The 15,719-nt window shown below is 41.2% G+C and overlaps 1 protein-coding gene across 1 annotated transcript in view; it reads left to right on the top strand.

Annotated features, from left to right (window-relative positions):
* The window catches only part of LOC125901753 (corticotropin-releasing factor receptor 2), a 68,780-nt gene that overhangs the window by 27,823 nt on the left and 25,238 nt on the right, over window positions 1–15,719 (top strand). Inside the window, exons 3-4 of the mRNA XM_049597640.1 lie at window positions 10,912–10,997; window positions 11,601–11,707. Of these exons, the coding sequence (XP_049453597.1) occupies window positions 10,912–10,997; window positions 11,601–11,707 (193 nt within the window). The remainder of the gene's footprint in view (window positions 1–10,911; window positions 10,998–11,600; window positions 11,708–15,719) is intronic.

Genomic DNA, 15,719 nt, shown 5'->3' with positions numbered 1-15,719 from the left:
CTGTGTGTCAGGATTTCACAAAGGGAAAGAATGAAGAACAAAAATATTTAGCACACACTGTCAGATGTGTACTTGATTTTTAATGTATGTGCACAGCTTATTGCAGCAATTTTCCTGGAGCAATTTAAAGGACATAATTAGATGCATAAATGATCCCTGAAAACAAACATTTTTTGTGTAAGACAGCTATGAGTTAACAGGCTTTTCCTCTCAGCATATTTAAGCAACAAAGTGCTAATTACTGATAAAGCTCAGAGCATCAGCAGAGTTTAGTTCCAGTAATCATGCCAGAGAGCTTATACCTGGAGGGATGGGTTTAAATACTTTCTGATGGATGTGTGACTTGTAATCTAACCTAATCTGGATTTTCAGTACCTCCTCAGGATAAACCTCCCAGAGATATACTCTCAGTAATCCAGACATTTTTGGAGCGTGTGCTGATAATGCCAGAGAGCCAGGGACTTTGTTTTGCTTTGAAAAGCATCAGCACCTCTGACAAAATGTATAACAGAGTAAATGTGACAAGGGCAGGACAGTATTATTTTTTTGTGAAGTGGTTTCGCTGCCATGTTGTGTTTGATCACACTTGGGTCAATCAGGGGCGTGGAAACTGTTGCATTTTGATGTTGGCATGTTTGTGCTGACAGGTTAGACTCACTGGAGACTAACGCGTTATGATCTGAACCGCAGGTCACCTGGGTCATAAATATGTGATTTTTGGGAACTGGAGGCAGTCCGATTATTTCTCTGCAGATAGAGAACAGTTTGAGTTTTCCATTACTCTGCTCAGAGGGAGCGCCTTCTACCTGCTTTCATACGTGATTTAATTCTGTATAAATCTGCCACAAGTGTTTTGTGTTATGTGTTTTGGACAAACATATCGCTTAGGGCATTCATTTCCCAGCTAGACGATAAATATAGAAAACAGTGAAGAAAAGGGAAGGAGGGGGGTTTCTGCCTTTGGAAAAAGGACACTTTTGCACCTAAGATACAAAGAGCAGGGAGGTTGCTGACACACACACAAAAAGAAAAAATAACAGACTTGGAGATGAGATGCAAACCTCAGTTTGGAAAGAACCATTTAGACACTGTAAACAAAGCATGACCCCAGAACCCATGTTATAAAATAGTTCCAGACAAGTATCAAGGATTCATTGCATTGTGGCTCTACCTTAACCCTTACCCTAAAGCCTAGTTCAGACAGAAGATTCACGACAAGATGAAACTGTTGCAGAGAAAAGTTGCAGTGGTTTGAAATGGCCGTCTGAGCTTGTCTAAAGCCTGCTGCAACTCAGTTGGTCAAATCCGCAGCGACTGGTTTTAGAACATAAAGCTTGTCACTTGTTTCTACAGCCAATCAGCTTGTAGTGAAGTCCACTGGTCAAGTCAAAATGACCTGCAGCAGGTGCTCCGTCCCCGCTGAGCCCTCTGTTTCCGTCCTCACAGTAGCCCTTTATAGATAGGAATTGTGCAAATTTGCAGGAAAGCCCAATCAGTCTTCTTTCAGCATTGGCAGTATAAAAACAAAATGCCGCCTACCTACTTTTGTTTATACAGAATGCACCTTTTTCGGGGCAATGGGGGCGTGAGCAAGTAACAAAACGTGTAGCTCAGCATGTGACGTAAACAGTGACGTGGGAGGGAAGCCGCGGCTGGTCAGTCCTTCAGCGATTCTCTCATTCTCAAGTCTTCACCGTCCCCGTCATCTGACGGTTAATGGCCTCTTCGTTTGCGAGGACAAGGAGGGCGCGCAGTTCTCCCCAGTTGCTCATCTTTACAGTGTCTGTCAGGTTTGTGTTTCCCTCTTGCTACTAGCTGCTCGCTAATTCCTGCTATCAGCTGTTTCCTGTTTATCCACCTCCAGTGTGTCGCACATGCGGTGTCATCAACAGCTCCTCCCACAAGTCTTCAACAGCCCCTCCCATTGCGGAAGGCCGCCTCGGTCTGTTTAAACTAAAATGGTTCTGCCAATATGTCTACCCTACGAGGCGGAAAATTGGGCACCTCAGATTAACTCGCCAATCCGGCTCTGTGTGTCTAAACGCTCACAGCTTGCCGGCAAAACGGCCCAACATTCGCCGAAAATCTGGCAGTGTGAAAGGAGCTATCCCCATTCATATTTCAAGAAGCTACAAATTATATTCAGCCACAAAATAAGCCTGAAAAGCTGCAAATCAGAACGGAAGAACAGAGAGTTGTTGCATAGAGATGAAACACCAACTCATCTAGTTGCATTGATGTGAACGTTGCAGAATGGCTCATTGCAAGTAGCTGCAAGAAACACTTTCCATGATCTTCTTTCACCATAAAAGTAATGGAGGTATCCTTTCAGGAAGTAATTGTATAGAGTTATTGAAAACTTTAAGAACACTTAGTTCCAGCCAAGCAATGTGACTGAACAAGAGGTATTCAGTGAGTGCTCATATAGAGTACGAAAGCGCTGAGACTTTTAACTCAATGCATGTATCACTCACCTTCACAGGTGCTCTAAACCGTAATTACATAAACCGTTAATTAGTCTACATTAGCAGGCATTGTAACAAACTTTGCGTCAAAGGTAAACATATCTCAACAAATACCATTTGAGTTAAATTATGATTGGTTGTTAATGGAAGACGAAGGGAAGGAAAGAAGCTTGGATACTTTAATGCAAACCTCCAGGTGTGCTCATCTTACATCAGCCGATGTCACAGTGTTACTGTCTGATCAAGCTTTTAACTCACCGGAATTGCAAATAGACTCTTGATCGCTCAGTACATAGAAACATACAGATAAATGTATATAATAGAAAGTAACTGGTCTGCGGTGACGTGTAAACCTACACTGCTGTGATTTATTAAAAAATAAGATTTGTTGTATAAAAGCAATCACACTCAAGGTCCTGCTGTTGTACTGAATATCAGCACGGCCGTGATTACAAAATTAAACACTCCCTCTTGTGTGATATTGCTTAAGAGAAGAAGAAGAAGACACGGAAAGATCAGGGTCAAGATTCACAGTAATGTTGGATTTCAGAAGTTAAGAGTGATTTCTAACTGAGTCTTTATGAGCGTTCTTAATTCTTTACAGGCATTTCCCAAAGTGGCTTTTAAGAGTGAATGCATCTGCTTGCCATTAAGAGCCTCTGAGTATGGCTGACTGAGGCGCTGATAAAGAGACTGAATACACTTTAAAATAAAGCTGTGCTTTATAACGAAGACATAAATCACAAAGCATGACTGTAAATGTAAATTTAGTTGGTTTATAGTCTACTTGGAATTATTTAGTATGGAAATAAAGCTTAAAGAATCCCTCACTGTTTCAAAGACTGTTACTATTTATCCTCTCATCATGCTTTTTATGTTGTCAAAATACAAATTGTGTGTGTATCCTCTTGACACCTAATGTCCTTATTTGCCCTCTGACATCTGTGTGTGACACTGCAGTTTTGCTCCAGCGCCCGCTGCCTAAATGAAATATCAATCTGCAATGAGCTGTGAGATTCCCATGCTGTTATGGTATGGCCTAGTTTACTCTGTCCCCAGCTCACGAAATTACATTTCAAATGACTTCAAGGAAATGCTGTGGTAACTGGCTCAGGTGTGCGGCTCGCATGAGCTGTTTGATCGCTCATCTTTGAGATATTGTAGCCTTTCATCTTCACTGTACTAATTTGAAAGTCATCCGAATAGAAAGCCCTGATTTTACTGACTTTTTTTTTTTTACAAAACAAATTGAACAAGTGAGCGATGAGCTCAGCGCTTTAAGGCGGCACACTGCGTCACTCGTGTCATATCTTTTATTTTATCTTATTCATATGTCACGTCTGGCTTAAGAGTAGCTCAAAACCTAAGTGACAGATGACAAACTAAAGCGCATCAAATGCCAGACAAAGAAAGAAAGGCTTATGCAACCTTTAAGTGAAACATGTTGTACTCATCTGTCATTGTTGCAGCAGGTCCTATTGTTGGTAGGACAGCAACAATCAGCTGAATGAAACTGTTTTGTTTGTCTTTCAGATTAGTTTTGAGAATTAATCACAAATTTATAACCTAATTAATAACTAAATCTTTCATTGTTTCAATCCCCAATTGAAGTTCCACTCATGCATGAACAACCAAAGAACCTTTCCTCGTTTATCTCAACAAACAAGCCTCCAATCTTCTAATCCTTGAGCAATCATATGGCGTGTGTTTGCATGTCTGTATGTGTGCTTCCAAGAAAAGCAAGAAAGTTGGCAGGCTGGCTGGCAGAGGAAGTGGGTGATGTTGGCACGGAGCAAGCCGGTTAGAAATTGCACATTTCTTTCATTTCCCTATGCATCTTTACACCAGTGTGGAGTGTGGTCAGTGTTGGGCCGCTCCCAGCATCGTTAACACCTTCACATGGCAGCCCTCACCAAACCCGAGAGAAACTGAGTCAGTTGGTGATTTAATTTTGACTGTGTGAATACAAAGAAAAAGTCAAGAGAATAGCTTTACCATGCGTAATGCACAGATGGTTAGTCAGAAGTGTGCTCTCCCTGCACCAGTGGCTTGAATTAGTCCTGCCTCAGTGGAATAGCTCACAGGGACAAACTCACAACCTGCTCCCCTTCCTCTATTTCTGCAACATCACCGCCTGTTTCACAGACACAGTGTGATATTTGCCTGAAGAGACAAGAGAACTTTATCTCGAAAGCACCTTGTGCTGCTCCTGTAATATTTCCTCAGACAATTTAAAGGTGCTGTATTATATTTTCCATGATTCCAGGTGCTGATATAATGCCTCAGAATAAGAAATGTGTTCTCTATCATCCATCCGTCTTCTTTTAACACCTCAGTAACACTATCTCTAGAACATGATAGAAAATGTTTGCATATACAATTTTACAAACCACAAATCTATTTGGCAGGGTTCACCCTGGACAGGTCACCAGACTATCACAGGGCTGACACATAGAGACAGACAACCATTCACACTCACATTCACACCTACGGGCAATTTAGAGTCACCAATTAACCTGCATGTCTTTGGACTGTGGGAGGAAGCTGGAGCACCTGGAGGAAACCCACGCTGACACGGGGAGAACATGTCACCTCCTTTGAAATCTCCACCCTGGGCATTTCTATAGTGACACAATATGTAAGCTGACCTTTATCACTGAGAGGTGGAGGAGATGGTGGCCAGTCACCAGAAGTAAATGTTAGCATTATACGATTCTACAAACCACAAATATATTACTATTACATGTTTCATATATATCATATTAATGTTTCTATAGTGATGCAATAAATGAGCTGATCTTTATCATGGAGAGGTGGAGGGGAGGGTGGATGGTGTGTCACAGAGGTGAGATGCCTGCCAAGCTGCAGACCACTTCAAAACCAATAACGGCAGTTTTTTTCCGTGACCCACAGCATTTCCACCATTTGGTGCGTGTGTGGCACCAATTGTGGTGTTTTAGTGGCACATCATGGCGTTTCCCAAGTAGCGTTTGACACACTGAACCTTAGTGTTTTTCACTGACTGACTCCTGCTTCTCCAGCAGCTTTTGTACCAAAAAAACATGATCTTTTCCTAACCAGTGTTTTTCATGTTCAACCTAACCACACCTTCACCACAGCATTGTTTGGAAAACTTTGATTGTTTCTGCTACAAAAGAATGAACAAATGTAACATACCTGTGGTTTGCAAAAATGTGCAATATGAACATTTTTCTGCCAACTGGGATGAAAAGGAAAGGAAAGGAAAGGAAAGGAAACAAGAGGAAAGGAAAGGAAAGGAAAGGAAACAAGAGGAAAGGAAAGGAAACAAGAGGAAAGGAAAGGAAAGGAACAAGAGGAAACGAAAGGAAACGAAACAAGAGGAAAGGAAAGGAAATGAAAGGAAAGGAAAGGAAACAAGAGGAAACGAAAGGAAAGGAACAAGAGGAAACGAAAGGAAACGAAACAAGAGGAAACGAAAGGAAAGGAAACAAGAGGAAAGGAAAGGAAAGGAAACAAGAGGAAAGGAAAGGAAAGGAAACAAGAGGAAAGGAAAGGAAACAAGAAGAAAGGAAAGGAAACAAGAGGAAACGAAAGGAAAGGAACAAGAGGAAACGAAAGGAAGCGAAACAAGAGGAAAGGAAAGGAAAGGAAACAAGAGGAAAGGAAAGGAAACAAGAGGAAACGAAAGGAAATGAAACAAGAGGAAACGAAAGGAAAGGAAAGGAAAGGAAAGGAAAGGAAACAAGAGGAAAGGAAAGAAAAGGAAACAAAAGGAAATAAGAGGAAATGAAAGGAAACAAGAGGAAACGAAAGGAAAGGAACAAGAGGAAACGAAAGGAAACGAAACAAGAGGAAACGAAACAAGAGGAAAGGAAAGGAAAGGAAAGGAAACAAGAGGAAACGAAAGGAAAGGAACAAGAGGAAACGAAAGGAAATGAAACAAGAGGAAAGGAAAGGAAACGAGGAAAGGAAAGGAAACGAGGAAACGAAAGGAAAGGAACAAGAGGAAACGAAAGGAAAGGAAACAAGAGGAAACGAAAGGAAAGGAAACAAGAGGAAAGGAAAGGAAAGGAAACAAGGGGAAAGGAAACAAAAGGAAATAAGAGGAAATGAAAGGAAAGGAAAAAAGGAAAGGAAAGGAAACAAGAGGAAAGGAAAGAAAAGGACAGGAAACGAGGAAAGGAAAGGAAACAAAAGTAAAGGAAACAAGAGGAAACAAAAGGAAACAAGAGGAAAGGAAAGGAAACGAGGAAACAAAAGGAAAGGAACAAGAGGAAAGGAAACGAAACGAAACAAGAGGAAACGAAAGGAAAGGAAACAAGAGGAAAGGAAAGGAAAGGAAAGGAAACAAGAGGAAAGGAAAGGAAACAAGAGGAAATGAAAGGAAAGGAACAAGAGGAAACGAAAGGAAACAAAACAAGAGGAAAGGAAAGGAAAGGAAACAAGAGGAAAGGAAAGAAAAGGAAACAAAAGGAAATAAGAGGAAATGAAAGGAAAGAAAAAAAGGAAAGGAAAGGAAACAAGAGGAAAGGAAAGAAAAGGACAGGAAACAAGAGGAAAGGAAAGGAAACAAAAGTAAAGGAAACAAGAGGAAAGGAAAGGACAGGAAAAAAGAGGAAAGGAAAAGAAAAGAAAGGAAAGGACAGGAGAGGAAAGGAAAAAAGAGGAAATGAAAGGAAACGAGGAAAGGAAAGAAAAGGACAGGAAAGAAAAGGAAAGGAAAGGAAACAAGAGGAAAGAAAAGGAAAGGAAACAAAAGGAAAGGAAACGAGGAAAGGAAACAAAGGGACAGGAAACAAAAGGAAAGAAAACAAGAGGAAAGGAAAGGAGAAGAAAGGAATGGCAGTTCCATGCTGGTTAAAAAACATTTTTCATAACTTTAGCGACCTAAGAAGTTGCTCTGACTGATGGCTGATACAGTAACGATCAGAAACGCATTTGGGAAATATGTATAAACTATTTAGAAAGCCAATAGTTACAGCTTATGAATTCTTTATTAAATAGTGGTACAAACATTACAATATGTGTCCAGTACAAAGAAGGAAATGTGAATCCCTATAATGAAAACTATTATTGTGTCAGACTGTAATATAAGTTGTTGTTGTTGTTGTTTTTGTTGTTGTATTGGACTGCATTATATTTAAATGTTTATGCAGTATTGTGTAATGGAGCCCAGTGTAGCAACAGAAATGACATGCATCAACACCTCTTTGATAGTTTTATCGACCTGTATTACAGTGCACAAAGGTTTCCATGTCTTTTTGTCACTTGGTGTGCAGTAAGTTGCATAATATATCCAAACTAATTCATTCAGTCATTCGTCACAATTATGCAGTGAAAAGAAATAATGTGTCCTGAAAACAAACACTCTCCACTTTATTTGCCTTAGCTGATGTTCAATCCATGCATGAGACATTAGCTGTCCTATCACGGTTGCCTACACAGCACAACAACTCTAAATGCCACATGGCAACTGATCAATGAACATGTTGAGGTATTTTCTCCCAAAGTCAAACAAACAAGCGCAGTGTGTTTTAGAGTGTATTGCACTTGACTGTTTTATTGCATCTCGGGGGCCATACGTCCCTCTCATTCAAGTGCCTTAGTGATTTAACTGACTCTGATTTACCACTACGCTCTGCGCTTAACAGCTTCTCCTCAAACAGCTGACTGTTTGGATTTTCCTTCATGAGCAGCACAAAGCATTGTCTTGCCGTAATACAGTGCAGTAAGTGTTGCCATAAGTCAACTTCCTCCCTGTTTCTAGCTGCCACAAGCAGTTTTCTGCTCTCTGCTCTCAAACACAAATGTCACATTACGTAACATTAATTCGAATGCAAAGGATCTTATTCTGCTGCTGCTTCGAGAGAGAGGCTGTAGGTAATTTGTAAGGTGAATTGTTTTCTCACTATTTACCATATTGTTTTGTTGTTACACATCTTTGAGACCAGATGAGTGAACATAAGCATTACACTCTGAACATGTGGGAGATGTGTTGACTCCCCAGAGGGCCAAAAATAAACAATTTGCAACTTTATGAACATTAAGATAAACATGATTATTCATTCATTCATCCATTCACATAATTAGGGAAACTAGTCCATACCCATTGAGTGCACAGTTGCCCACGTACAGTTTCACATGGTGTGTGTTTGGGATACAGGTCATAGGAAACTGCAGATTAAATAGTCAACTGAACCCATTAAGAAGAGCAATGTATTCAGACAGAGTGTTTGTGAAGTTGATAGTACGATTGCTTTATTGAAAGTACAGTAGTATCATTGCCAATAGTGGGATAGTTAGTGGGCTAAAACTTTACATTAGTAGTTGAGGCAGCACGTTGAAAGGCAGATAGTTAAAGTGTTTATATGTTGTATTGACTTCAAAGTGGGGCGCACTGGTAGTTCACATGAGAAAGGTGCAGCTAGCCCTTGTTGCAGCAGCATACCATACCATGACTTAGTCATACCAAACATTACATTGGTCCACAGGGGGAGCCACAGCGATCGGTCGCATTTTAGCCATTTTGAAGCATTTTTCTGTTGTTATAGCGCCACCCAGTTGCCAATTAGAGTTAAATTTCTCCAGTCACCTTGAGGCGTCCTGTTCTACATATCTACCAAGTTTAGTAAAAATCCATATGGCGGTTAGGCCTAGATAAGAAATGAGCTCTCTAGCGCCCCCATTTTGTTTGATGGGCTCAATAATGGAGGGGTCCCCTCAGATTATGTGTGGTCATATGCCTACAAAGTTGCGTGGTGATGGGTGAAACCCTTGAGATGTTCTACACCTTTATGTGATGAGCCACGCCCTCCGCAATATTCATTGCCTTATAGAAGCTCAGTTTTAGGAAGTTTTCCAACTTTTGCCAAGAGGGAACTTTAGATATTGCTCCCTAGATTATGTTCACCCAGTTTCATGCAGATCGCTCAAACTTCCTAGGAAGAGATCCATTTGAAGTGTTTTTCAAAAAATTCAAAATGGTGGAAAATCTATATAAGCGGAAGTTATGGGTTCTTGAGGCAAATGTGTTCCTCATGAGGAGAGGCATCTCTGTGCAAAGTTTCATGTCTCTACGACATACGGGGCATGAGATATGCCCATTCAAAGTTTGACATTTCAGTGGGTTGCTATAGCGCCCCCCTTTGGCCAATTGATGTAATATTGCTTCATTGGCATCCTCCCATGACCCTCTACCACTGTGCCAAATTTCACATGGATTGACCAAGTCAGTGAGGAGAAACACGTGGAACACACACACAGACACACCCACGGACAGACAGACAGAGTTTTCTTCATTATATAGAAAGATATAGTCCACGATGAGCAGCTCTAAAATCAACCTGCGTAGTTGTCCCTCCATTGTGACATTAGAAAGTGTTGCAGTTATCTTACGAGTGCAGTGCACGCTTCTTCAATGTTAAGTTTTCTTCCAGGGAGTGACTCAAAATGACCACAAAGAGATGCAAATGAACTGCAGAGACATGTAATAACTACAAAAACAGACAAAACAACCACAAAAGACACAAAGCTACATCAAAAAGGCATGGAATTATCTTCAAGAGACCTGAACAACCACAAGGAGACAGAAAAATTACACGAAGATGCATAACAAGTTGAAAAGACATGCAAAACTACTACAAAGTCTGTGTCTTGCTCCTATGTAGGACAGGTAGTGGGGTCCTTTGCATATCTGTGCTCAGGGGCTCACTGACTCATAGTCCGCCAAGACATTTATTTGGCCTTTAATAAGAGTCCACACTGGAGACTTTGACCTGTGGAAAAAGTGTGTATTTTTAAAGCTCTTTTGAAAATCTGACAGCAGCAAACCTGTAACTGATGTGAGTTTTCATACACAACAATGAAAAAACACATAAATGATGTGCACCGTGCAGCAGAGGAGTTCAAGTGATCACTTTAAGTGGCTGGTCTGAAAAAGAATAGGAGAAAATAACCCTCACACATTTACTGCTGCTCTGTTTCCGCCCAGCTGTTTATACATTTTTCAGCGTTAAAGAGATAAAGGGCTATGGTGAGGAACTGCAAAATGAAAAATTCAGTTCAAAGTTGATTATGGAAAGCGGTTTTTAAAAGATATGCAAATAAAGTGACAGAGTAAGAGGCTTTGCATTTCCCCACCATGAATAAAAATTGTATTGCTGAATTGGTATTCTGCATAAGACTCAGACGGATAGTAGTGCTCAACTTTGAACTGAGCTCAAAGAAATTACAAGGATGTTGTTGCTTACCTACTTGGCAAACACTTCACTATAAACTTGCCACAACAAATCACTACCCTGCACCTGCACAGAGCTGGCACCAGTGTCTGATGTTAAATTCATATACAGATGGGAGATTTGAACAAAACAATCTTAAAGATCAACAAGTATTTTTAAAACAATGTTTGCAAGAATGAAACACTTTGGTTGTTTTCTCAAACGTGCTCCTCACTCTTCTCTTGCAGGGAGTGCTTACAGGGAATGCATGGATAATGGGACGTGGGCGTTGAAGAGCAATTACTCCAATTGTGAACCCATTTTGGAGGAGAAGGTTAGTGTGGCGTTGCAGGCACAATCCTGCTACGTCCTTCATTCCATAAGCAATCTGTTAAGCATCTTCATGAGATAAATGCTCATTACAGCTTCTCGTTATTACACTAATGGCACACAGGGAATACCGATTAGAAACAGCACAAGTAATGTGGTGTTTTGATTGCTTAACGCTTAATGAACTGCATTTTATATTTCTGCATAGTAGCAGTTAGACTGTTTATACATTTGCTTCCAGACGACTTAACAAACATAAGTACAGTCGTCTTGTCTGTGTCCCTGTAAGTGAAGCCTGAGGCCAAACTCAAAGACTAATGTATTGCATGTAATGGGTTTTGGCCTGATTACCTCACATCATGTCTCCTGATTGTGTGTATATCTGGGTCTTGCTCCATTTTCTCAGATAATTTTAAGCCATGACATCTGAAGTGTGTCAATGACATTTGCTTTCTCGCACTTTAGTTACACCTTAAAAACATAGAATAGATGAATACACACATACACCCTGGGTCTATGCATGTATTTTTGCATTCCTAACCTCTTCTTCTTTGTTTTATTATCCAGCAGTTGCATTCAAGAAGTAATTCACGTGTTGTCTTTACAGAGAAAATATCCAATGCATTATAAAATAGCGCTGATCATCAACTACCTAGGTCACTGTATCTCTGTGGGAGCTCTCGTCGTGGCCTTCATTCTCTTCTTGTGCTTAAGGCAAGTACAGAAATAGTCCCTATCTAAATGTGTCCTGTATGCATGAGACCTCATGGAAAACAATCAAGGAAATTCACGTAATATCCTCAGACTGCTAATCATTAACTCGCTTATGTCAAATGAGTAGATCTCTGCAGCTCGGCCCAGCTGGAGCACTCCGGTTAAGAGAGACATAATGTGTATTTCATAACACTGCTTTCTTCTGAGCAGCCGTACCTTTTTTTCCATGCCCTGGTTTAAACACACACACACACACACACACACACACACACACACATACATCTACATCTCCTATGATGGAACAGCGCAGATACTAAACAGCCTCAGCTGCGTTGTGCGCTATGGTTTGATCGATGCAGGCTTCTCAAAACAAATATTGATTTGTTTCAGATTAAAGACCAAAATAGTCAACATCTTCTGGCATTAAATCTCTTTAGATTTCATGAACAATCTATAACTACTTAGTGTTTTCCCCCACAGATTTTTTCTAGGCAGCACAGGAAATGATCTGAAATAGCATTTTGAGCAACATCTGAACCAAAAAATGAAAAAAAGAACTGTGTACAAAGAATGACAGATGCAATTATCCATCTTTAAGCAGCTCTGTAAAAGTACACTATATAGGATTTTCCTAAAAAAACAATGTCATACAGAATCTCTCTCAATCATCCGTTATGACCCCCTAGACGTGTGTGAGATCCCTGCCTGTATTTTCTTATTTCCTTCTTACATTTTGTGTTCTGGACACCCCCGCAGTGCCCAGGTGAGGCTGGGACTGTGATAAAAAGATAGCGACCAGGTGTTAGACTGTAAGCAGCAGGCATCCAGGAGGCACGGTGCTGAAAAAACACAAATATAGTGAGATGAAACGCAAAACAAGAGTGAATCTGGGGTTGGCCTTTACAAACATCAACCTGCAATCCTGCACAGTCTACCTTTAAAGCATAATGCTCCACCATATATGCAGCATGTTCTCACTCTCAACTCATCGAATACAGCAGCTCGGTCAGTGGCCCCACTCTTCAAACTGTGACGTTGTAGGTCGCCCTCCAACACATTCTCACTCCAACCTCGTCACATAACAATGTTTGGTCATGGACTTTCCACATCGACTTCTGACAAGCAAGGTACCCTGGGTGCGTTGGTTGTCGACGTTCTAGGACGTTGTGTCAACTTCTGCCTGTCACATGCATTTTCTGTTTTCAAAATACATTTTCGTTTTCACAGGAAATGTACAGTTTACATACAGTCTCTTTCAAAATATATACATTGGTACAACATAAACTGGCGTTTTTTCCTTCAACAACAAACGCATGTGGTTACGTTTTGCCACCACACGCATGTGGTTGGGTTTAAGCAACACAATGGGGTTTAGGAAAAAAGAACAGGGTTTGGCTTTACAATCTAATGGGAAGCAAACACCGGCCTCCCAGGTGAGTGTCTGGGGTTGTTGGACCCATCCAACACCCCTAACACCTGCCTTGCTTGGACTTGTTGTCCAGTCGCATGTCCCCCTGTCGCCACCAGGTGGCGTTAAACAGTAACAGTGACGGGCCGTGTATTATGCCAACATGAAAGGATGGCTTTTTGTCAGTGACTGACACCGGAAGTCATTGCACAAGTGCCGGTTTCAGAGCGAGACCAGGTTTCCCCACCAGTCTGTCCCACCTCCATCCCTCCTACCTGCGCAAGTCAGAAAGAGGGAGGAGAGAAGGCGTGGAGTGGGTTTTACACACATCACACCAATCAAATGAGCCCCTCTCTTCGCCCTTAAATGCGCCGCGCAAAGGTGTAATGAGAGTTTACTCAATTCGCCATGGCAGAAGAGAGCAGCAGCGTCAGACAGCCAAACTTCTCCCAGGAGGAAACTAATGTTTTGGTCCGGGAGGTCCAAGCTCGCAGTGTCCGAATATACGGAACTGCGAGCAGACCTCCACGGGCTGATGATGCAAAGGTAGCCTGGGAGGAGGTCACCACAATTGTAAATCAATGTTGCGTTTCTCTCGTGCTCACGCGCGCTCTCTCTTTCTCTCTCGCAGTCTCACTCTGTTTCTTTTCTTTTGACTTTTCTAAGATGACAGATGCTGAATATATACTCCCTGTCTGATGCTGTGACTGTTTGTGGTTGGCTGAGAGGGATGTGAACTCATTAGTTTGCAGCTGTGTTAATCAAATCAGGTTGGGTTTCCATTACGCGTGCCAAACGTGCCAAACGGTGCCAATCCCCTTTGATCTGACATCAGATGTGACGGGACAGTCGATATAGAGATACACTTATGTGCTGATTGCAGATAGTTGCATTGAATAATGGTTTTTGGGTATTTATTGCATCGTTAATGTGCCTGACATTCTGGAAACCTGCCTGTGAGGTTTTGGTGACGTGTGCGCACTGTCCGCCGGTCAGCCAAACTTCGGCTTACACCGGCTGCGCTCCGCCTGCGCTGACAGTAGATGTGGTTTCAGCTGGCGAGCTTTTAGCGCACCATCGGCGAAGCCTTTTGGCACGAAACTGTCACTGCGCCAAGCTGGATCTGTCGACACCTCCCCCTGCTGCGCCACCACACCCACCTCAGCGCACCTCGGTCTGCCAAACTACCAAACATAACATTTGATAAGTAACTCAACTCATGTGAGTAACTTAATGAGTATGTCACGTGACGTTACATGGCAAGAAAACTCAACATTGACTTAGGTTGCACACCAGACAGGAACAGCAGTCTCCTGTGTGAAAGTCCTGTGTTAGTTTGACCCATTGTCTGTCCCTGTGTGAACCTTCCCACTTGTATTCTGCGTCATTATCGCAGATGGGTTTGCACTGGAGTAACTTGAAAGCCTGGTGCGTCTCATACAGACACTAAAGGGTGCATTGTGCATTAAAATCAGATGCCGAGGGCCACTGACTAAGCTGCCAAACTCACATTCCTTTATCTCTGAGTCATAACTCAGGCAGATTTAATCACACAGACATGATACATGTCAGAGGTATCAATATCTCTGTCTCCATCTACTAATATTCAGAAACTTGCTCTGAAATCATAGAAACAAGATGCTCTTTAGGATTTTAAAACTTGTCTGACTGTTAAGGCAGTTATATGAACTAATCTTGCTGCCTTCTGGCTTCAGGTATGCCGGTTGCAGTCAGACACACTTAAATTGACCAAAAAAAAGGAAGGAAAAAAAAGAGGAGGGATCCCACGAGAACTGTATAAAAATGAACTTATTTATTCTAGAAGAAATGTGAAAATATTCCCATACAACAGCCCCAGTTGACTATATAAAAAATAAACGAAAAAACGGCTTCAAGCCTCTAAGACAACCTATTTAAGGACAAATCAAATGCGGTCAAAAAACTGTGTAGTGCCGCTCTACCTGAGCCAACCTGAGTCCCAAATTACCTGACAAGATAAAGGTGTGGAACGGAAACAAGAGGAACATGGGAAAAGAAGGTGTGAAGTCAGGCAGGTCACCATAACCAATTATTCTAATATTAATAATAGTTAATATTAATTAACACAAAGAATAAACCTTTAATGGGGCAAAAAAGATACACAAAACAAAAAGATGCTCCTACACTGACTATCATCAAATTTTTAATATTCTTTAGTATCGTAGTAATCCAGTGATAGTTGTGTATACATCCATTGGAACAGTGCAAAGAGGAATATATCTAGGAAATTCAGCATTTCATTATTATCATTAGTAGTAGTAGTAGTAGTGCACATTAGTAAATTAAAAACAGAATTGATGGGATAATTACAGATTCTTTTTATGCACTACTGGAGTCTTTTTCTGCAGTGACATGACTGGCCAATTACTTTATATAATTACAATATTTCCCTTATTATTCATCAACCAGCAGTCAAAGCCCACACTCTAAAAAGAGTCCACTGTTTGAGTTAAAAAAAAAAAATGAAGGTAATAATTTGCATGCCTCTTTTAAGTAGCACCAACCCTGGCCTCGTTGCGTTAATGCCATGAGCCTTTTATAATCTGAAAAACTACATACTACAAA

Source organism: Epinephelus fuscoguttatus, linkage group LG15 (genome assembly GCF_011397635.1).
Source record: "Epinephelus fuscoguttatus linkage group LG15, E.fuscoguttatus.final_Chr_v1".
NCBI lineage: Eukaryota > Metazoa > Chordata > Actinopteri > Perciformes > Serranidae > Epinephelus > Epinephelus fuscoguttatus.
The sequence above is the reverse complement of the archived record's forward strand: the minus strand, read 5'-3'. Positions and strand labels throughout refer to the sequence as shown.